Source organism: Pelodiscus sinensis, chromosome 1 (assembly GCF_049634645.1).
Source record: "Pelodiscus sinensis isolate JC-2024 chromosome 1, ASM4963464v1, whole genome shotgun sequence".
NCBI classification, from domain to species: Eukaryota; Metazoa; Chordata; order Testudines; family Trionychidae; genus Pelodiscus; species Pelodiscus sinensis.
The window spans coordinates 89,068,476-89,092,291 of record NC_134711.1 but is presented as its reverse complement, the minus strand read 5'-3'; the positions used below and the strand labels follow the sequence as shown (position 1 = coordinate 89,092,291).

The following is a 23,816-nucleotide window of genomic DNA, read 5'->3' as shown; positions in this document are numbered from 1 at the left end:
CCCTGACTTACTAAAAATAATCATGACAAAATAGGAATGAGAGTCTGAGCCTTGCTTTGGGTAGGGGAGTGCAGGATGTGGCTGGGTTACATGGCACACTTGACCATATTAGGTCATTATTTTTTAAACTGCTTAACCAGTTTTTGTTGTTCTCTCTTAGAATTAGTGTCCTAGAAACCAGAGCTGGAAAACACACATTACTTTTGTTTGTGGGAGATCACTTTGCTGCAGATGCTTGATGGCTAATTGATATCATCTGTCTTTTCCTCTTCCAGCAAGTCCTGAGTAAAGGGATACGACGGTACCATGTAGCTCCTGTCCTGTGCCAGAGGGCCAAGGTGGCCATGAGCCACTTTGAGCCTAATGAATACATCAATTATGAAATGCTTGAGAAAAACATAAATATCGTCCGTAAAAGGTAAGGGTGAGACATGGTTTGGACAACCCACCACCACAAAGAGGGAAGAAGATGATGAGACTTCAAGGGGTTGTGGCAGCACCAGGAAAACGTTGGGGGGGAAAGAGCAGCTTTAAATGACTGTGCTGTTATGTGGACAAATGAAAATGCTGTGTGCTAGTGACTCCTATGTGGTGGTGGGGGGAGTGTCTTGTCCACTGAAATGGCCTGATTTTTTGCATACAAGATGCTGACAAAGTAGAAGTATTAGCATTGGACTTCATACCAGCTATTGGACATTCTCACGTTGGGTTTTTTTGCTTAACGTTAGGTTTCAGATGGGAGTCTAGGGCATGATACAGCAAGTCTGTTTGTACTCATAGGAAACAGTATGTGATCCGTACTAGATACTAGGGATGTCTGTATGTACTCAGCTACATGATTAACCAATAAGCCTGGGCTTATTGGTTAATCTTGTTGACTACATGCACTTTCTCCCTCCCCTTGTTGCCTCTGTATCAGAGGCAGCAAGTGGGAGAGCGGGCTTTAAACAGGCTCCCAATGAGAACTGGATCCACCTGCCCCCCTATCGCATGCACTGCTGCCTCAGAGGCTGCTGTGTGGAGGGTTAGGGGAACAGGCAGAGCCCATACATGCAGGGAGCTGGCTTGCAGACCCGCCTGCCCCCCTCCTTGCTGCCCCCTACAGAGGCAGAAAGGGGGGGGGGGGACAAACAGGAGCTGGTGCTTGGGGGAGCTGGCTTAAAGCTGGCTCCCCCAACACCAGCCCTGCAGTGCCCTTCCTCCCTGTTGCTGCCTCTTATCAGAGGCAGTACTGCGGGGTGGGGTGGGACGGGGAAGCTGCCGCAAAGCAGCCTCTGTCCGCAGTGACCCAGGCTCGTTGGGAACAGAGGCTAATGTGTGGCAGCAGCCCCTGTCCATGGTGGGGAGGGGCAATCTAAGCTCCCCACAGACGGGCAGCTGCCACCTTTATCTGCAGGGAGCTTGGACCTCCATGGACAGGGGCTGCTGCTCACCTTGCACTGCTGTCTCTGTATCAGAAGCAGCGGTGCAGGGTAGCAGGCAGCTTGTCTGTGCAGGGAGCTTGTTCCCCTGGTGGACTGTCTCCTACCTGCCACCCCGTGCTGCTTGCTGTGATAGAGGGGCAGGAGCGCAGGGTGGCAGGAGGCTCCACAGGAGCGGGGCTGGGAGTGCACCAGCTGCTGGCACCACCCGGGGGACTATCAAATAGTCATGTAACTACTAATATTCATTTACACAACTGTTCAGACAGGACTATGCAGCACTTTAAAGACTAACAAGATGGTTTATTAGGTGATGAGCTTTCGTGGGCCAGACCCACTTCCTCAGATCAAATTGTGGAAGAAAATTGGCACGACCATACATACCAAAGGGATACAATCAAAAAAAGTGAACACACAAAATAGACCAATGAGGTTTTAGAACAGAGGGGGGATGAGGGCAGGAGGTTAATGTCTGAGATAATGATATTAGCTTCCCCAATTATCACCTCTAATATCATTATCTCATAGACATTAACCTCCCCTTCCTCATTCCCCTTCTGTTCTAATATCTGATCGGTCTATTTTATGTGTGTTCACTTTTTTGGTTGTATCCCTTTGGTATGTATGGTCATGCCAATTTTCTTCCACAATTTGATCTGAGGAAGTGGGTCTGGCCCACAAAAGCTCATCACCTAATAAACCATCTTGTTAGTCTTTAACGTGCTGCATAGTCCTGTCTTCTTTTGTTTCAGCAAGACCAGACTAATATGGCTACATCTCTCTTACATGATCTCTAACTGAATAGTTGTAGAATAGTAACATCCCTACTAGAAAGATGCTTTGAAAGAGAATTCCCCCCTTTTCTTCTTTGCACTTAATTTCACTGTAGAAAGAATCATTCTGTATTCATGTGTCCAGATGCATAGAGTAAATAGTGGCCGAGAGAGTCCTAGCATACCTAGTTGTGACCTTAGTCTGCTGACACTGATTAGTGTGACCTCAGGATCATCAGTTTTACTTCAGACTCACCTTAGCAGTAGTTGATTGTCATTCCCTTGTGATGGCCATTCTGTATCCTTTGTAAAATGAGTTGGTTGTCTCATTTCCATTTATTGTAGCCATGTTAGGTTCATCACAGAAAACATCACCATTGGAGTTAATTGGTGTTTCTGTTGAGACAGTCTGTCTGTAAGGAATCCAATGACTGAGAAGGCCCTGACTTCCCTACTTGTTTCCTAAAGCTAATGGATCCTCACTTACTACGGGGCCTAGCACACACTGATTTGATGACTTGTGTGGGATCAATGTATGTATTTTTTTAACATTTCTTGTAGCTATACCACTGTAGACTATGATCTCAGAAGCTAAGTAGAGTTAGGTGACTGTTGATTCTACTGCATCAAAATGTGTTCATTTGGAAACTTTGGGGGGGGGGGGGAACATGGATGCTTCAGGAAGGGGTGCTGATGGCTTTTGAGTGCTCATCCATCTGAGTCAATACTGAACCAGGGCCTCTGCATTGTTTCATGTTTAACCAGCTGTCAGAAGGATCTTTACTTCAGTGTTGTGGGGAAAACAAGTGGTCCCTCTCTATATAATGTAAAACAGGCCTTGAGAATCTGGTTCTTCTGGATGATGAACAAGGATACTCCCTTGCATTTCTATGCATATTTTAAGATGCACATTTAAATGGGATAAGAGGGTTAAAAACATGAACTGACATTGAAATTCTTCCCTGTTGTCTTCCGCACAGACTAGACCGTCCCCTGACCCTTTCTGAGAAGATTGTATATGGGCACCTGGATGATCCTGTGAAACAGGATATTGAGAGGGGCAAAACCTACCTGCGCCTGCGACCAGACCGTGTAGCCATGCAGGATGCGACTGCTCAGATGGCAATGCTACAATTCATCAGCAGTGGCTTGCCCAAGGTGGCAGTGCCCTCCACCATCCACTGTGATCACCTCATTGAAGCCCAGTTAGGGGCTGAAAAGGATCTTCGGAGAGCTAAGGTGGTTATTGCACCAAGACTCATGAAATAACACAGTTATCTCCTATGTTGGGAACACTTTTCAAGAGAACAATCACAGGAATTGAAATCACACCAGTTTATGTACTGTACAGCACTGTAGATGTATGTGATGCAGTACAAAACCAAAGTTGTGATAGATCCAAGCTTACAATCTGAACTAGACAAAGGAATCACAAACCGTTTAAAGGATGAGACATGATGAGAAAAGACTGTCTTAGTCAAGCTGCTTTGGAACCCAAGGCAAATGGTGTATGCCAGAGGGAGGTTGTTGGTCTGGGGAAGAGGGAGGTGTGAAACATGAAAATAGCTGGATCCTAGAGCATTACAAAGGTTCTTCCAGCCGTGATCAAAACCTGGTGTGTCACGGCACAGTAATGTGAAAGCCTCCAGAATACACCTAACTACATAGACCACAGTCTAGTCTAGAGTGAGGAAGAAGCATTGTCTTGATTCCTGCAAGTTATCAACTAAGAGTTGTGCTCCTGTGTCACTTTCTGGGGTAAAAATTTTGTAGGATCTCTTCTTTCACCCCCTGCAACCTGCGAATGATAGAAACATACAGTAGAAGATGGGAAGACGGAGGACTCTGATCCCTTTCCCTCACTCTGAGGCTATGGGATAGACTATGGGATAAGCTCCTCTGGTTTTAACAGACCATTCTAATTGTAGTGCTTTAGAGAAGCTGGCCCTTATGTCCTGGCGGCAGGAAGAATTTTCCTTGCTATCCAATCTGGTGAATTAGTTTGCTGCACCTGTACATAGGGGATGAGATGTAGCTTAATCATCTAATTTAATTTATAGCCTAAGATACTGGCCAAAGTAAGTGCGGTCCTCTTCACTGTCCTGGAAATCATAGTAAGGTGAATTATGCCACTCATGAAATTGAGGTCAAGCGCAAATTTTCCCTCATTAAGAGTATTTGTCCTACACTTGGTACCTCAGGAAGCTTGAAAATTGTGCCAGAGGTTCAGAATCTGGAGCCTTCTTACTAGACTGTTTGTTCCCTTTCTTCCCTTCACCCCTTGCCCTCCTGCTGCTCTTGCTCTCGGCACCAAACGTTCTCTGTGGTGTGATTGTATTCTTTGTGGCCATTCTGCCGCAGCTCCAAGCATTCCCTCCCTCACCAGCCACTCTGTGATTACAGCAAGCAAAGATTCTGCCTGCCTCTGACTGGGTTTGGCTCTTGATATTGCTAGTTGGCATGGAATGAATGCTGGCAGGGCAGAGTGTGGCTTGGATCTGCTCCTGGCACATCAGTATGCTCTGTTTGGGAAGAGAGCTGCACAAACAGAGTGAAGTGACCTGGCTCCCTGTGCAAGCAAAACTCAAAGAGCCATCACTGCCTCACAGGAAAACTCTAGCAAATGTTCTGAATGGAGACAATTCCTCTATTATCTCCATATAGTTTTCCCTTTCTCCTTATTCTGAAGTGTTTGCATGAGAACGAGGTCTCCAAGTCGTCATACACTCCTGTTCCTTACCTGCTCTCCAGCTGCTTTACTAAGAACATCTTGACATCATACTATCTTATGCTTGCGATAAGTGACTGCCCCAAAGACTGATGTCCTAGAGAGAGGCAGCATTATATAGCTGGTAGAACAGGAAACTTGGGGTCTTTCCCATTTTGCCACTAACTTTGTCTGGTCTTGGGCGTGTTACTTAGCGCCACTGCCCCATCTGTAAAATTGAGCTAAAACGCTTATGAAAGTACTACATAGAACAATGGTACTGAGAAGGAAACAAAAGATAAGTCTGTGAAATTGAAGCAAGATGGCTTATGAATAGTGTGGGGTTTTGTTTTATAACTTTAAACAGTAAATTCTAACTCAGTCTTGTGATACTTTAGTGGTGTCACAAATTGTCGAATATAGTGATGGTATCCCTGACATTCTATGGCCTGTTATACTGGAGGTCAGACTAGATGATGGCTGTGGTCCCTTCTAGACTTAAAATTATTTCCTGCAAGTCAGTGATACTGAACTTCATTCTTCCCTCCACGGCCTACAAAATGTCCAGGAAGAGTAACAAGCAAGCCAGTGGGAAGGGGTTGGCTGAGTTCTGGTTCTGTGGGGGAGAAAACCAAATGTAATGTCTTACTAATATTTTGTTTAACTGTATGACTAGGACATTAACCAGGAGGTGTACAACTTTCTAGCAACAGCAGGTGCCAAATATGGAGTAGGGTTCTGGAAACCTGGATCAGGAATCATTCATCAGGTAAGGAGTGCAAGTACTAAAAGAATCCTCCTTTCTAGGAAAAGGAATGTGACCTCTCTTTCCTCCCCACCTTACTCCATGTTTATTCTAGACTGGCTTTCTTTGCCTTGCAAGATGATCTCTTTGCAATTCTGGCCTAGACCATTATTTCTCCATGGTTGTGCAGGTCAAACTAATCTGATGCTTGATGGTCTAGTGCTGGTGCTAACTATAGTGGAAGGGGTGGAGTTTTATTACTTCATCTGGTAGCTCTGGCCCAAAATTAACTTCCCAACAATGTAATCTGCTTTTATGGGAAGGAGAGAGGTTTTTTTTAAAATCAAATGTACTTATGATCTTAGTTTTAGTAAAAACAGAGTGTTGGGGAGAAAATACTCACACACAGTAGCACTGTCTTATTGCCTGAGAATAGCAAAGCAATAATCAGTCTAGAATTAATATGCAGACTGAATGAAGTGCAATAGTAAACACTGAAGGTGAAAGTAACTTTTTAAACAAACATTTCTAGAATCTCCTCTTCCTAGCACCTTAACAGAATACAATCAACTTAAAAATCATGTTTCTCTCTTTTCAACCTATTTATAAGTAATACTTACAATAAGTTTAATTAGGAGACTGGAGGAAAAGCTCATATTGTTTTAATCTATTTTGTGTATTCCACCATGCTTTGGTGTAATGGCTTCCTCTGCATAGCTAAATGGCTTCTATTTTGCTTTGAATGCCCCACACAAACGTGGACAAGATGGGAGAGGAACATTCAATTGTCCCCAAACATCCTGACAACATAGGTTTTTACAAGCGCAGTTAAGAGGTGCCTTGAGTTGCAAAGGAAGTGTCCTTTTATCGTGTAGATATGTTGCCTTCAGCCCAGCAGGCTACACTGGAAGGAGGTGAGGGGTGTCACCTGAGCCTGGGTAGGAAACCCTGGGGAAAAACTCCTTCTGCCACTGCTCTGGGACCATATGATAACACTTACCATATGGCCATCTATGGTATGTTTTCTACCATCACTAGGATCTGAGCACTTGTGTGTAATAACAATAGTGGCTTTCACAGAGTTTTTGGCATGTCTTTCTTTTTGGGGGTAAAAGCTTTGTTTAGGGTAGGGTTTGTCTTTAGTTGCGATATTTTGGAGCATAAGGGGATGTCAGTGAGGGCTTTTCTTTCTATTTTTCACCCTTAGTAGCACTGGACAGGAGCCTTGGCTTATCACCTGATAAAACTCAAGGGTTTCATGAGTGGGATCAAGGCAAGTCTGCCCCTCACTCCAATGCCAGATCTTGTGCTGCTGTTCTTATTCTAACCCTGTTCTCTTTGCCACCACACTTGCAATGATAGAGGTGTGCCTAGGACAGCCTTCTTTGGTCCTGATAGAGAGGACTTGAAGAAGCTTTGCCAAGCCTGATGAATGAGGCACTCAGGTTAATGCATGAGCCTTTGTTTTCTGTCACTAGAATCATTTGAGTGGGTGTGGCAAAGTGGGGATTTTGTCTTGTAATGTTGCTGGTGACTTCTATTGTTCTATAGCAAACCTGTGTGCCTTAGTTTCCCAGGGCACTGCACCAATGTCTATATGGTGATGGGAATTTTGGGTATGTCAGTCTCCTGAACTTACACTATGGCCCATGCCCTTCATATCCTGAGACTGGGAGGGGTGTGACCAGGTGATCTCTTCTTTTCTCCACCTCCCCAAAAGCAGGAAGAGCGGCCTGGCTGCAGGAGCTGGGGTCTGGAGCTAAGTCTCTACTGGTTTGTGGTATAGGAGGAAGTGTCAGGCCTCAACCTCTGGGCTTCCCTTCTCCCAAAGATTGATTGTATTGACTGCTTCTGGTAACGGTGCTCACAAGTTGTTCTAAAGCGTGTCTCTGTCAACTAATAAACCTTCTGTTCTACCTGCTGCCTGAGTTGCATCTGACTGAGGATGGGGGTGCAGAACCCAGTGACTCACCACACCTCAATAACAGTGGGTTAGCTGGGTTTTATCTGTAGGGAGTCTTCTGATGTCACGTAGATCCCATGCAACCCTGTACTGTATTGTATTATCACTGGCTTCGTGTTCTCTACTCGGACTGGACTGGCTTAAATTCATTCGTTGCATCTGGTGAAGGGCTGACTGAACACATTTTCTTTAGTGGGAGATGCAGTTGGAATGACAATGAGCTTGCATCCCAAAATAAGCTTGTGACCATCTTGGGATTACTACCTACAAGTGAAATCACTGATCTGATCCATGGCTCCTTCTGCTCCTGGCTCTCCTCTTCGCTAAGTTTTATCTTGTTCTTTTTCCACTCCCATTTGTTTCAGATCATCCTGGAGAACTATGCGTACCCTGGGGTTTTGCTCATCGGTACAGATTCTCACACCCCCAATGGAGGTGGCCTGGGTGGAATCTGCATAGGAGTGGGCGGAGCTGATGCAGTAGATGTCATGGCAGGCATCCCCTGGGAGCTCAAATGCCCAAAGGTGAGACAGTGGGGGAAGAGTTAATTCCAAACATGTGGGGAGCTGAAATAATGAGGAAAAGGGGAGCTGAAATTTCCCATATAGAGGAGGCACTTTGAGCCACTATAGCCTTTGGAAAGTAGACTGATCCAGAAGCAATGCTTCACTGGCAAACTCCCTGCATTTGTAGGGGAAGGGGGAGGGCTTGTGGTATGTGTGTGCCTCAAATGATGCGTCCTCTGTAATTTCCCTTTAACTAGCCATGCAAAAGGATTCAGGCCTCTTGGCAATCTAGGCTGCTTGGAATGTGGATTTGCTACTTGAGGATTTTCTTCCTTGCCCCACATCCTGATTTCTGGGCACTGATGCTACTCGGACGTGTGGGGGACTAGGATCCAGGCAGATGCTCATTGACTTAGCCAGCAGAAGATAAAATCTGTGTTTCAGCAAGCTTTTCTCTCTTGTTGGTGCTTTATAGGTTATTGGCATCAAACTGACTGGCAAGCTGTCAGGCTGGAGCTCTCCTAAAGATGTGATCTTGAAAGTGGCTGGCATCCTCACAGTGAAAGGTGGCACAGGTGCCATCATAGAATATCATGGGCCTGGTGTGGACTCAATCTCCTGCACTGGTGAGGCAACACTGTCTGATTTATTGGGGACATAGATGATTACTGAAAGCTGCAGACTCGAGACAGTAGTGAGCAGATGGATGCTGTTTGGTGTTTTGGTGATCAGTTGGATTGACTGCTGGTGGGCTGAGGGTGGGAAGAGAATGTGATGGGGGTTCTTTAAAAGAACCCAACTGCTTTACCTGGCCTGGTAGTTAATGTGCTTCCTTGCTGTCCAGAAGACTGATTCTAGTTCTGATCTCTTGCTATGCAGGCTGACAGCAAGGGAATGATCAAAGCACAGATCTCCTTTCAGGGTAGGAGTGATTACTCACCTGTGATTCCTCCTGCAATTCAGGAGCACACAATGGCTGGCTGCAAAAGTGGAGTCTTGTTAAATGGCCAATCAGAAGAGTTGGCATTAGCAGGATGCAGGACCTCACCTATGTTAGGAGGGAGGAAAAACTGGGGATTTTTTTTCATGGTTCTGATAGGATACAAGTGGTTGACCTTCCTGCATTTATGTTTAGATACACTGGCCTGATCATGTAATTAGAAGGAGGGAATGGAAGCTGGTGGTAGGCAGTGAGTGTGTGCACACTGCTGAAGAAAGGCCTCTCATGAGAGCAGATGAAAGTAATTGGAATGGGAGATTGACCAATCCACTTTCATCTGTGGTCTGTGTTTCTAGAGCCCTAGACAGACTTTGGGCCTGCCTGTTGGAATGTGAAAAATAGGATTTACATAATGAAATTCTAGCTAGATTTAAAATGCTCCTAAAGCTTCACCAAGGTGTTTTGAAATTCATGGCAGATCCCAGTGGCATGAGAACATACTTTCATGCTCAGTCAGGGAGAGAATCATTTTTACTTCACTAAAATTAGAGATGTTAACTGGTAAGTCTCACCCATTAAGGGTGAGACTTATCAGTGGGGGTTGGAGCAGTCCCCTGGGAGCGCCCCATGGGACCTGCCATGGGTGGGTGGAGCAGCCCTGTAGGTTAACCCAGGGGTTCTCAAACTTTGTGATGCAAGCAACTTAGAGGGGGTTGCGGTGACTCCCTCGGGGGGTCAGGACCCACAGTTTGAAAAACACAGGGTTAACCAGTTCAAGTTAATGTTAGCCAGTTAATTAAAAAGGATTTTCCACCCTTAACTTAAATCAGCCATTGGTCTTAACTGAAAAATGACAATACAACTGATTCTTCTAGCTATACAGTATTTCTCTAGCTGGGGAGGAGTTTGAACACTGCCCCTAGTATTGTGCAGGTGGTAAAGAGACTGCTGCAAAATATGCTTGGGAGCTTCAACAGTTACAACCATGTTAATTTGTTTCCTATGAGCTGCATTTCCTTGATCTCCACACACACAGCTCTATACACTTTTATGTGCATTCGAAAGGTGAAAAGTATCTGGCATTAATAAAATGGAATATTGGATCAGTTGGACCTTAGACCAAGCTTATTTGGACTCTTAGGTTCCTATGCCCACCTTGCCCATTTTGTCCTGGCCTTGCTGTCTACACCATAATTTGCTTTTGTTTGAAGAGCTGAATGCGTTTGGATCCTTTGCTTAGTATGAGTCTTTCCTCTGGCCCTCCTCTAGGAATGGCAACTATCTGTAATATGGGGGCAGAGATTGGTGCCACCACTTCCCTTTTCCCATACAACCACCGGATGAAGAAATACTTGAGCAAAACTGGACGAGCTGGTAAGAGCTTTGGGGGAGGCTGGTGGCAGGGTGCCCATCTCCTCTAGCTTTGGTGCTCTGCCTTCTAGCATAGAGGTGGTGCCTACAGAAGATAGCACCTTGGGGAAAGTGGGGATACCTTGTGCTTGTCATCAGCATCCATGGAAAGGCTGGATTCAGGAGAGGCTTTCATGGGCTCTACAGAGGGTTCTTGGTCAGATGAAAGGATGTTCTAAAACTCCTTTGAGGGAGGCATTGGATTACCTCATTGACTCTTCCTATCAAACACATTAGGAACCTGTTACACCTGCTTACTGTACCAGTTATAAGGGAAGAGTTCAAGGGTATGCACAGTACAAAAGGCCAGATAAAATATGTTCACGGAGTGGTGGTCACTTGGGTTACATGGTGCAGGTGGGAAGATCAGCAGTAGGGATGTCAGAGAAGACAACTACATGATTAACTGATAAGCCTGGACTTATGAGTTGTCAACTACACAAATTCTTCCCTCCCTTGTTGCTTCTATCAGTAGCAGCAAGGGTCGGGGAGGCAGGAGTTGGTGGTTCCCCCCCCCCCCCCCCCCCCCCCCCCCCCCCCCCCCCGATTCCATGCTCCTGACTCTGATAGAGGCAGCAGCATGGAGGGTGAAGGAGGCAGGCAGGAGCCAATCTTGTGAGGAGCTGGCTTAAGTGGCTTTCCACATGCCGGCTCTGTGGACCTGCCTGCACCCCTCATTGCTGCCTCTTACAGAAGCAGAAGTGAGAGGGGCAGACAGGAGCTGGATCCCTCCCCTAGCACCTGCTCTGCAGTACTGCCTGCCTCGCCCCATCCTGCTATCTAGCAAAGGCAGCAGAGGGGGAACAGGGGAGGCTGCTGCAAAGCAGCCCCTCTCTGCGGTGAGCCCAGGCTCTCCACAGACAGAGGCTCTGTGGCAGCAACCCCTGTCCATGGAGGGCAGCAGCACAGAGTGGCAGAGAGCTCCCTAGGAGTGGGGCTGGGAGTGCAGTGGCTGCCAGCCCCACCCATGAGGATTATCAAATAGTTGTGTAACCAATAACATTTGATGCTGTTAGAGATGTTAGCTAGTACATAATTTAATTAGCATTTAATGGTGTGAATAGCTCACGGACAGTGCACCTTAGAACAAATGGTGTACAGTCTCTCCTGACCTCTACATTTTCCAGCTTTCCTTTCGTATTTCAGAAATTGCTGCTTTGGCAGATGAATTCCAGGAACACTTGGTACCAGACACTGGCTGTAAATATGACCAGCTGGTTGAAATTAACCTCAGTGAGGTGAGACTTGTTTCACTGCCTCATTCTTCTTGAACATTTAGATGCGATTTTTTTTTTTTTTTTCCTGGATGAATAAAGGGCAAGAATCTAACATGGGGTATTTAGCACCCTAAGGAATCCTAGGCACTTCACAGCTGTCATAAAACCATACAATGCCTTCCCCAAAACCATATCTCTAAACTTAAATATGACACAGCGAACAAGGTGATAGTTGGGAAGGCAGCTGAAGCAAGGATGAGGTTTTACAGCAAGATGCTCGTGTGATTCGATTCAATTCAAGCAAGGTCTGTCTTGGTGATGCTATAAAATTCTCTTTCTTAAACAAAACAAAAATAAATTCCAAAGCCTGTCTCCTGACTAAATCTCCAGAGCTGTTTGCCTAGTAAATTCAGTTCCTTGTGCCCTCAGGTGTTTCCTTCACCTGAATTTAGGAAAGAGCTCTCTAATATGTTGACTTCTTCCTATTCCTGAGGTGCCTATAATTGAGAGCTCCGTTTTAAAAACTCTCCAGGTCAAGAGGACACTAATTATTTTTATAATTATTTTGATTAGGTAAACTGGCATTTTATTTTATTGAATGGGGGACATGCTACATATTTTTCTGGACTTGTCATTGTTTCTTAAAGCTGAAACCACATATCAATGGGCCTTTCACGCCAGACCTGGCACACCCGGTGGCAGATATTGGCACTGTGGCAGAAAAGGAGGGCTGGCCAGTGGATATTAGAGTTGGTGAGTAGTCTGTTTCCTGGCCTGCATTTTTCCCTGATAGCTGACTCTTCTTGCCTCAAGAGGAAGTAGCTTGCTATCGCCATTCAGTGTAGGCCTACCTGACACTCTGTCACCTCCTCTCTTTTGGTATAAACTTGCTTTTTCACAGTCTGGTCTCCTCTGAGCCCCAAAATTTGGTCATTGGCCCAGTTCACCAAGATCATTCTAAATCTGCTGGCCCATAACAGAGTTGAGTTCTTTCTCTCATTTTCAATATAGTAATATGCTGGCTGTTTTCTGTCATTCAGACCCTGGACCTTTAAAAAGATTACACTTCAGTCCTCCAGACTGGTTACTGGCTAGTGTTACAGATGATTCTTCAGATCACTAACTGAGATTTGGAAAATTTGTTTACTTTCTGCATTTGACAGCACTCTGGTGTCCAATCTGTTTCCCATGTTCATGTTTCTCTCACAGCAACAGGAGAGAGCCTAACACAATTCAAGAGACTCAGATCTAGTGAGAATGTCTTGTAGTGAGACTCAAGATCTCAATTTATTAAAAAGATTGACAGGTGACTTAGTGTATAACTTCCTTCAAACAGAGAAAAATACTGGATACCAAAGGGCTCTTGAATCTAGTGGGGAAAGGCATAACAAAACCTATGACTAAGAGTTAAAGCCACTGAAAAGAAATTTCAGTGAGTGTGGTTAACCTTTAGAACACACTCCCAAGGGAAGTGATGGATTCTCCATCTCTTGATGTATTTGAGATTGATGCCTTTCTAAAAGTTATGCTTTAACCAGATGCAAGGTATAGGGCTCAGTAATGGGATAACTGAGTAAAACGCTGTTGTTTGTCTCAAACAGGAGAGGAAGTTCTTGGTAGCTTTAAATTCTATGAATTTTAAAGTGGTGGATTTAAAACTACAGACATTGGCTGGGGGGCTTGGGGTAGGTAACTTCGTAACTCTTGTTTAGGTTTTTTACCTCATCTGGGCTTTAGATTAGTGACCCATCAGTGCAGAACACACAGGGAATGTCTGGAGAAAAGGAACTATAATTAGTAGTAAAATGTTTCCTTCCTGTTTGTCAATCCAAACCACACAGGTCTGATTGGCAGCTGCACCAATTCAAGCTATGAGGATATGGGGCGCGCTGCTGCAGTAGCAAAGCAGGCACTAGCCCATGGGCTGAAATGCAAGTCTCAGTTCACTGTCACGCCTGGCTCAGAGCAGATCCGAGCCACCATCGAAAGAGATGGCTATGTGAGTAAGCACACCCACATCCTTTCAGTGCTCAGGCATCAGAGTCTTGAGTTTTCTGAACTATTTTCCAGGAGTGACTTTTCCCACAGAATTTGAAGGGCTGGAGAGAGGTGCTGAAGAGTTTCAAATCTTTTCTTGTTGATCCGTGGATGCTGTTTTGCGGCCATCACCTCACTGGTGGGCTGGCTGACTGTCCTGCTCCCAACTTTTTAGGAGCTGGCTTCAGGGCTTGGGTCAGCTGCCACTACCCCACTTTCTCAGCATGGTGCTTCTGTGCCCAAAACAGCAGGGATGGAGCTGAACGAAATTGGAACTGCCAGAGGGGGGGGAGAACAACACTGCATGCATACACAGCTACTTCCTACTACCAGAACCCCAGTGTAAAAGCTCCTCAAGATTAAGGCTGACTGAAAACTGTCCCTTAAAGTTATGATGGGGGGGGGGGGGGAAGGAGGGGGAGAGGTAGGACTAATTAGGCATGGCGGAGGGGGTGGCAACCCATGTCCTGATCAGTTAAACTGCTCTAATAAAATTCAAGGCTGACTGTCTCATCCAAACTGGCAGTCCTAGTGAACATCAGCCTTAATTTTTCAAGTGTACACTAGGGATGTGATAGTGTAGTCAATTAACCGATAAGCAAAAGCTTATTCATTAGTAGTATAGACTACACCCATTTGCCCCTTTCCCCGCTAGTACATTTTGTAGCGGGATGGCCAACAGCTCAGTTCAATCCCGGACCCGGTGCAAGCCAGGACTTACCCCTGCTGCAGCTCTGCATTTAAAATGTATTAGGAGCCAGGCGGGCAAGCAGCCTGGCTCAGTTTTGTCTCGTGCTGGGTCTGGGAGCTCAGACCCCCCACCCTTGGATAGGGGCTCCTGCCATCCTGCGCTGCTGTCTGTGTATTGGTGGCAGCAGCATGGGTAAAGGCAGCTGGTCCACAAGGGGAGCTGGCTTTTAAACTGGCTCCCCTCACAGACCAGCTCCTGCCTGGCACCCTACGCTGCTGCCTCTGATACAAAAGCAGCAGTGTGGAGTAGCAGGGGCTCCTTGGCAATGGTGCCAGAGCACACTGGCTGCCAGCCCCACCCCAGGGGACTATAGAATAGTCGAGTAACCGATAAGAATTTGTGGTTAATTGATTATTTAGTTGACCGATATTTAACTTCCCTAGCATACACCTCTGTATACACCCCACTTCATATATATGATACTGTGTCTCCAAACTGTCCACTGCAACCTCTTGAGGGGCATCCCAATCTCTTCTTAACAACCAGGGATGTTAAATTGTGTTTAATCAGCTAATCGAGTAGTCGATGGAATTTCCATCAATTACTCAACTAGTCCATAAGGGGGGAAACTGCAGAGCTGCAGTGGGGTTAGCTCCCGGGACCACTGCGGCTCTACCTTTTAAATGCATTCAGAGCAGTCAGAGGGGCGGGCGGGGGGGGGGGGGGGGTAATGGGACAGGTGCGAGTCGGGAATCAGCTGATTCCTGACTTGTGACTGGTCCTCCGCTAGGCCTCGGCTTCCTTGCCCCTCCTCTCCCCACCAAGGAGATGGTGCTGGGAGGAACTGGCTTTTAAGCTGGCTCCCCCGAGCACTGGCTTCTGCTCCCCAACCCCCTTGCTGCGCCTCTCTGATAGAGGCAGCAAGGGGGGAGGGAGCGAGCGACTAGCTGAGTCACCACTCAACTACCTGATAAGAATATGCTGTCTGGTACTCAACTAGTCACTTATATCCCTACTCACAACCCCCGTTTTTTTAACTGGTTCCTTTTTTCTCACCTCTCTGTTCATAAATTGCTCTGTTCCAGGTATCTTGAAACTAGGGAGTATGCCAATGGTTAAGGGGTAGTTTGAAGGCTTCTGGTCAAATAAACTTAGTACTTAGAGGCAAAACTTCAAAGTGGATACAAGATGGGGAGTAGCAGTACAAGTGCCTACCTTTCCTCTCCAGTACTAATTTACAGCCTTTCTTGAATTAGACTCTTATTTCAAACTAAGCATAAAATAAACTGCTTGAGGCTGGTCTCTTGCCAGAAACATGGCCACTGCACTCTGAAAGGCTGGAATGCAGGCTCCCAGGTTGCTTTTTCTGCTGAATAACTGTTCTTCCTTCCCTCGCTCAGGCTAAAACACTACGGGAAGTTGGAGGAGTGGTTCTTGCCAATGCCTGTGGGCCATGCATTGGGCAGTGGGACAGGTAAGGGGGAATACACACAAGCAAACCCCTCTACATCTTTATTTCCTATATCACTTTTCATACAGATTGGTATCCTGAAGCCCTTTCCATAGTCGTTCTTCCCCCCCCCCCCCCCTCGCCTTGAGGCTGGAGCTTCAGCGCAGGTTCCCCCTTGCTGTCCCACAGCAAGGCTGGAGCATGCAAAATTTACTAGGTTGGGCCCTCTGGGCTCTGGTGTGTGAGGTGAATGTGGAGAATGTCTTTCTCCTTCTTAGTAAGGAGCCACATCCGTGAGGGTTTTTGCGGCCCCCTACTGATTTTTTTTTTTTTTTTTTTCCCCCTGAGAGTCAGTTGCTCTACCCTGTCTATTGTATAGGAGGAGAGAGCCAGTGGCACAGGGGTTTGGAGAGTCTTGTGTTCACATCTTCATTCTGAAAGCTTTGAGGAGCATTGCTCCCCATTCTGAATACTGTGTGCTGCTGGACTATCATTTGAGTAGCACAGATCTGGAGAGCTCAATCTCCCATAAAATATAAAGATGCTCAAGTGTTCAGCAGTGGCTCATTCAGTGTTGCATACTAGAACCTATGTTCCTGAGAGGGATGTTATATCAGTGCTCTGAGCTCCTTCTTGAAGTGCACTGTGGGATATTTTCCACCTGGAAGATGGCACAAAAGCCAGACCCAAGGGGATCTTTAACATCTTGCTGATTCTAGAAGCAACATGCCATCTGGTAGAGTTAGCAAAGCATATTTGTTCCTCTGCATTTCTTTGCAGGAAAGACATCAAGAAAGGAGAGAAGAATACAATTGTTACATCCTATAACAGAAACTTCACTGGCCGCAATGATGCTAACCCGGAGACACATGCATTTGTGACCTCTCCTGAGGTACAGTACGCAGGATGGCAGAAGGGAGCTGGCTCAGTGGAATTACTATAGGAGTTCAGTGCCTGGGGCTACATTGTCTTTGGAGAAGGTCCTTCTTTTTCTGGGTGAAATGGGATTGAGGAGAAATGGGCAGCTCTGATATGGATTGGATGTGACCATGTTCCAAATCCAATGGGATATGAGAAAAGGCCCCCAACGCCCATTGTAAAGTTAGCTTTGATTCTCTCAATATAAGATGCTTACTGAAAAATCAAAAGTCTGGCAGCCCAAAGAATGAATTATTGTACCATTTAAAATCCCCAAACAGATGCTAAATACTGCTGTAATTCAGGGGTGGTAACTTCCTATTCTGCCTTCTAACTAGATAAGTTAAACTTGTTAATACAGCCCTTTAATATTGGGGTGCTAGTGAAGAGATTGGTGTTAATTTGTCTTGGCCTGATGTTAATTTGACTCTGCCCAATAAAACAAGACAAATCTGAGTTCCTATCTGCATGCAGGCACAACCCCATTACTAGTCTTGGAAGCATCAAGACTTCTGGGTCTGAGTCTTGAATGTCTGGCAGAGCTGGGGGTTAAAATAAGAGATGAAGTGAGCAAAACAAGCTTTTAACATGTATACTTTCTCAGATTGTCACAGCCCTGGCTATTGCTGGTACCCTGAAATTTAATCCAGAAACAGACTCCCTGACAGCAGCTGATGGCAAGAAGTTTAAACTAGAAGCACCTGATGCAGATGAGCTGCCCACACTGGTAACATTTCTCTTGTGGACTGAGTTTCTACCAAATGGGGATGAAGGGAGAGATGTAATGTCAGTGGAAATGCATATTACTGCTAGCTAGATATGGTTTGGGGGCTCCTGAGGGGACAACTACCCTGCTATGGGAGTAGAGGGTGACACAGGAAAAGTACTGGGTTTTGCCTAAGGAAGATCTCTCGTATACAAACCACCACTCTATTCCCATTGTTGCAACATAACTTCTGGCCTTATGTGAATATGAAGGAGTGGCTTGTTTTCCTTTCAAGTGCTGCTGAGTGTGGTTGAAGAGCATAGTAGTGAACTCTCTCATGCTTCCCTTACAGGAGTTTGACCCAGGCCAGGACACCTATCAGTATCCCCCCAAAGATATTAGTGGGCAGCATGTGGATGTAAGCCCCACCAGCCAGCGGCTGCAGTTTCTTGAGCCCTTCGATAAGTGGGATGGTAAGGACCTGGAAGACATGCTGATCCTCATCAAGGTCAGTAATTGGAGAGTGGATTGGGGCTCAGGTTTGAAAGGGACTCCAAGTGGTTCCAGAACAAGTCCCTAAAGCAATCCTAGGAATTGGGTGATCTGACTTGCTAGAGAAACTGTCCTAATGATTCACTAGGATTAGCAGTTAGCACAAGTGTATAAAGCATGTGCGTACTCCATCATGAAAAGAGTGGGTGAGTGACTTGTTTTCTTTGTCTGTTCCTCCCCACCCAAACCATACTGTCATAGCTCTGAAAAACTTTAGAGGAAGTAATACCCTCCCATAATACATTGAGCTGCATAATCATGGGGTGAAGATGTTGTCTTGACTGCCAGGTGATCAGTTTATATTCTGAATCATAAGGCTTGACAGGCCTTGTAATGTATTGGCCTATCCTAACTAGTGCCACTCTGTTAATATTCAGGGAAGTGTCTGATTATCTCACGAGTCTCATGCATTTAATCAGTAATACCCTGCAGCGGTAAGCTAAACAGGGCCATTATGTAGCACATTTGCTGCTGTTCCTCTCTGGAAGTCTTTGTTTCAGTTGAAGGCCCAAGGAATTTCCTCCCCTCCCTGCCATAAACACTTCATTTGTATTTCTGCATCTCTTGTCCTGCATGTCATGAGTAATGGATGGAAGTCCCTTTGCAATAGCTAAACATTGCTCCTGTATCTTAATAGGATGTGACAGATGGAGCTTTTCACAATTGCTGTGAAGGATGAGAGAAATGAAGTCAGCATGAACACCCTCAATTAGCAAGGGGAGTTCTGAAATACTCCTTTTAGTAACTGTGCACTCCTCCTCCAGCATGTTCTCAATTTCCCTTGATGCAGGAAATTTATGCTGGGTTCGTTGGTGTCCAGGGTTGTGATGTAAAGTGCTATCATCAGGTTGTACAGTTCTTGTTTCATCCTAGAGCTTTTTGACATTGGCCCTGAAAATCTGAATTGTGAAGGGTTCCTTTGACTAAAACTCTGGCAGTCTGAAACTCGCAGCTAAACTACATTGTCTCAAAGCTATGAGCACTATACTTAAAGCCAAGAAGGGGTGGACCATTTCAAAGTTCTTGGGTTGGAGACCTTCCTAGAAAAACCAGATGCTGTAGAAATTGGGGTTGTGACTTACAAGGAAGAGTGCCCACATATTAATTCCTTGATGACCCAGTGCCCCAGCATGAAGTTAAGGGACACTGTTCTGCCTCTTGGATGAAATGTAATACAGATGAACTCATAGCTATGAAGTCGGTAAAAACAGCGGGGTCAGGTGTCATGGCTCAGTTTCGGTTTGGAATTCTGCCTTTCTAAAATTCTCTCAGAAGTTTCAAGTAGAGCTGTTCTTCCCTTCCCCTCCATTGCAGATGCAAAATGATTGCTGCATTTTGTCCCAGAGATGCCTGTGATTCCATGAGGTGTGATATCTCTATGTACATGACTTCTAAAGAGCTTTAGGATGCTTCAGAATGAAAAGTGCTCCAGAAATGCAGTCAGTTCTTACCAGATCTTTCCCTGAGTGAGGAAAAGCCTTCTCTCCTCTTGTATCTCTTGCTACACTCCAGGTAAAAGGGAAATGTACTACCGACCACATCTCTGCAGCTGGACCCTGGCTAAAATTCCGTGGGCATCTGGACAATATCTCCAACAACCTGCTCATTGGAGCCATCAATACTGAGAATGGCAAGGCCAACTCGGTGCGGAATGCGTTAACCCAGGAGTTTGGGCCAATTCCAGACACAGCCCGCTATTACAAGGTGAGACTTCCTACTTTACTTTACCCTCTGGCATTCAGAAAGGTGATCTGGATGTATTCTGATGAAAGGTATTGGTGACTGCTTAGATTGGGTGTGAATGCACCCTTCCATTAACATAGCTGTCAGGTTAAATGGCTCACAAGCCTCTCACCTAAGACCAAAAGGAGGTAGTAAAGCCACCTAAGAGTTTTTGGACTGAGTGGGTAGAGGAGCTTGGCTGAGTAGTGCATACATGTGAAGGCAGAAGTCAGGATAGAAACGGGCAGCTAGAAAGAGCAGCTGAAAGCACCAACTCTTGCCCCAGAAGAAACCTAAGGAGAAGCTTTTGTCTAAAGTGTGCAGGTTGAAAAAGTGTTCTTGATGTAGTGAGCGAAAGATGTTCTCTGTCGCTTGATTACTTCAGCATTCATAGACACAGGGACTCCTAAATGTATAAAACTGCTTTAGGAATACCAGACTCTCGTCAATTTCTGCTCCTAGCTGGAACATCTCCAGATCCCACACTGACTAGCTGCTTGAGTTGAAAAGCAAGAAATAGGGATCTTCTCTACTGCAGACTAGCATGAAGCAATAATACCCTACCTCACCTCTTAATGTTTGGGCTATCTTCAGGGATCATTCTAGCTAGTGTGTGGCATAACACCATTTTCCCCTCTCTCCCTGGAGGACAGGACAGCTATTGACTCAAAGGTTTGTGACCCAGAGCTCTCAAATTGATGGGAGACGCTGGCAGGAAATGCTGCTCAAGTCCCTACTGCCCTTATAGTGCAGTTGTGTCTTCAAGCTGTGGTGGAATCTCTCTTCCTTGGAATTTGTTCCATCTGTCTGATCAGTCTGACACTTTTTAAAAATATCTTACACTGTGTCCTCTCCCTCATTTTATGGAAACTTCGTGCTGAACCTGAGAGTGATGGAAACTGCTAGGGTGGTAGAGGCATTTTTTTCTAGCCCTGCTCAGACTAACTTCACATCTGCTGGAAGAGTTATGGCTCTTGGTAGCAGTTCCCAGAACATGCCATATCTTCCTTTTCTGACCTCTGTTAGCAGGAGGGCTTCCACAGGACAATGACACTGGGGGATTAGTCAGGAAGAGTTGTGGTTGAAACTCCACCTGGGATGCTGAACAATGTATAAGGGTTCCAAAGGAAGCCCAGTTCTGTCCTCCATAGCCATGGATGACGACACCTAGCTCTTTATATAGCTCTGTAATAGAAAGGGAGACAGATGTGGGGGCCAGGGGAGCTCTGGGAAACACTCCTTAGCACATTTTTAATCCGTGGCGCTCTAAAGATCAGAACAAGAGTGTGGTTATGCCAAAAGAAGGGTTACCTGTGCATACTTCTGAGTGCTTGGTTTTGCAACTTTAATGCTATCAGCATAATTTTTGTGTGTAATATAAATAATTTTGTATTGGTTTTGGTCACAGAAAAATGGCATCAAGTGGGTGGTTATTGGGGATGAAAACTATGGCGAGGGATCGAGTCGAGAGCATGCAGCATTGGAACCACGTCACCTGGGAGGCAGAGCCATCATCACAAAGAGCTTTGCCAGGATTCATGGTGAGTACTACCATCGGCACCTGGCTACTGTGTGCCATATAAGGACTTTTCCTTATGGCTTGGCAGACCCGTTCAGCACTTGGGGGCAGGAAAGAGAACAGGATCTCCTGGAGCAAATCCATTATCCATATAGTCAGGTGTCCTGCCAGCAGCTAACACCTGATGCTTAACATTTGACTAGTGTTGCTTTTTCTATTAGCAGTAGCAGTATTTTATTCCAGTACAGGCAGTCCCCGGGTTACGTACAAGATAGGGACTGTAGGTTTGTTCTTAAGTTGAATTTGTATGTAAGTCGGAACTGGTATATATTGTAGGGGAAACTCTAGCCAAACATTTCTCCAGAGCTCAGTTTTATTCTCCCACACCTCACTTCCCTCAGTCCTTTATTCTCAAGCTGAGGTGTCTGCTGAGAGAAGCCGCTCCGCGTCTCCCTGGTCTGCTGGGGGGGCTAGCTTCGCGTCTCCCTGGTCTGCTGGGGGGAAGCAGCTAGTGCGGGGTTGCCTCACCCCGTTTGTAAGTAGGGATCTGATGTAAGTCGGATCCATGTAACCCGGGGACTGCCTGTAATGTCTAAAGGCCTAATCAAGGGTTGGGATGCTATTGTGGTAGGAACTGAGGGTGCATTTCTCCTGCAGTGAGTTTGCAATCGAAAGATGTAGACCAGTGTGGGGCAACCTGTGGCCTATTGGGATTCTGTGTGTGGCTTGCCAGGCATCTCATTTACTATTGCTCCCTTGCAGGGTTTCCAGATTTATGGTTTCTCTAAGTTATTGCATTCCCATCAGTGTTTCTTGCTTGAAAAGTCACTAGAGGCACTCTTCTTAGAGGTGGTATATAAGAAACACATGCCACATGTTTCACTGATCTGCAGACTCAGTTACAAAAGTGTGGCGGGGGTGAGGATGGGATACCGGGTAGTGACTTCTGAGCTCTTTTGTAACTGGCTGTTTGAGGAAAGGGGGTTACTAAGCCAAAGGTGGTAAATAAAATGCAACCATTCAGAAAGTTGTCGGCCATTGAAATGCCACCTGTCTCTTGGTTTTTCCATCTGTTTTAAAAATGTCTCTTAAACAATCTAAGCTTCTTCAGTAAGATCAGCAATGGAACAGAGTGGGGTGTATCTGCTTTCCTCCCTAATTTTGTGTCACTTCAGCCATGTTTTAAAGTTTAAATATGTGCTGGATCTCATACCTGTGACTTCACTCTTAAAGCCCAGATAAAATGTTACCACCCTGCCCCTTAAAACTAAAGCATAGTTTGGGGCAAAACTCTAGCATGGTGGTCCCCAACATGGTGCCCGCAGGTGCCATGGCGCTCGCAGGGGCATTTGTGTGCGCCCGCCAAGTGCTTGGGGCTGGCCTGGCCCCGGGCACGTGGCACATGCATGGCGCTGGCCCCGGGAGCACCGTGAATTAGCCACCCAGGCGTGCGGCGCTTGGAGGGGTGCCAGCCCCGGGCGCCCGGCAGCCTCAAATGGTTGGGGACCACTGCTCTAGCAAGACTGTCCTGTTTCATCAGCTGTAATAGATATAAAGGCCTCCAAATCTAAACACTGTATTCCATGGTCAAGCAACTTTGTTGTAATGAAAACATCTGTAAAATCTCATTATGCACGAGATCTTAAAGTCTCTCTCTACTTAGCATCAATATTTTTGTACTGCTGTAGTGCCTTGGGGCTGGCTCCAGCAAATTGTTCAAGGCACTGTAGAAACATATGACAGCTGCTGATTGTGATATTCAAATACCAGGTAGTATGGTGGATGTTCTAATACTTCTGTGATGCTGAGCTTATCCATCACATTCCCTGCAAACTTCCCTTCCACCTAACAGTGCTTCTCCTTGTCCACTTGCCAGTGCTATTGAGCTGGGGAAATGAGGAAGTTACTTTCCTCATGCTTGTCAGCAGACTATTCCTGTCCTTTGACTGATCAGAAGAACGAACTGAGAACTGCTGGATAAAACACACTGGCTATGGAGCTGCCATTGCATTGTCAGTATATTATGTTGCAATACCTACCAAGTGTGGGGGGGTGTTTATGCCATGTGGAAGGTTCATTAAACTGTCCTACACCCTTTGTAGTGGGTGATGAACCCGTACTGTACTGTTGTATTTACAGAAACCAATCTCAAGAAACAAGGCCTGCTGCCTCTAACTTTTGCTGACCCAGCTGACTACAACAAGATTCATCCTGTGGACAAGCTGAGCATTGTGGGTCTGGCAGACTTTGCACCTGGAAAGGTAACTGAGTGGTGGAGTTGTAGCAATAAACCAGCATGTTGCTTCCACTGGACTCTCTCCCAGGGAACAGCTGTTTCTAGGGGGGGAGAAGGTTATGACTAGCTGTTCCTAGGAGTGATGGAAGACAAGCCTAGTGTTCTGAATGAAGTACTTACAAATACAGGAATTGCCAATACAGGAATTGTCAAATGTACCTGAATGGTCCATATAGGTTAGTCCAGTTATTCTTGACTTACCAGTGGTCCAGAGAGCTGGCTCACTGCATGGTGCTGGCCTCA

General features: G+C 45.9%; 1 protein-coding gene across 1 annotated transcript in view; it reads left to right on the top strand.

Moving 5' to 3' along the window:
• ACO2 (aconitase 2) overlaps nucleotides 1-23,816 on the top strand; it is a 31,991-nt gene that overhangs the window by 7,332 nt on the left and 843 nt on the right. Inside the window, exons 2-17 of the mRNA XM_006123968.3 lie at nucleotides 276-418; nucleotides 3,175-3,433; nucleotides 5,578-5,670; nucleotides 7,975-8,133; nucleotides 8,591-8,741; nucleotides 10,325-10,429; nucleotides 11,612-11,703; nucleotides 12,330-12,435; nucleotides 13,524-13,681; nucleotides 15,811-15,884; nucleotides 16,641-16,752; nucleotides 17,383-17,505; nucleotides 17,837-17,992; nucleotides 19,549-19,740; nucleotides 21,167-21,299; nucleotides 23,417-23,538. Coding sequence (XP_006124030.1) covers nucleotides 276-418; nucleotides 3,175-3,433; nucleotides 5,578-5,670; nucleotides 7,975-8,133; nucleotides 8,591-8,741; nucleotides 10,325-10,429; nucleotides 11,612-11,703; nucleotides 12,330-12,435; nucleotides 13,524-13,681; nucleotides 15,811-15,884; nucleotides 16,641-16,752; nucleotides 17,383-17,505; nucleotides 17,837-17,992; nucleotides 19,549-19,740; nucleotides 21,167-21,299; nucleotides 23,417-23,538 — 2,178 coding nt within the window. The remainder of the gene's footprint in view (nucleotides 1-275; nucleotides 419-3,174; nucleotides 3,434-5,577; nucleotides 5,671-7,974; nucleotides 8,134-8,590; nucleotides 8,742-10,324; nucleotides 10,430-11,611; nucleotides 11,704-12,329; nucleotides 12,436-13,523; nucleotides 13,682-15,810; nucleotides 15,885-16,640; nucleotides 16,753-17,382; nucleotides 17,506-17,836; nucleotides 17,993-19,548; nucleotides 19,741-21,166; nucleotides 21,300-23,416; nucleotides 23,539-23,816) is intronic.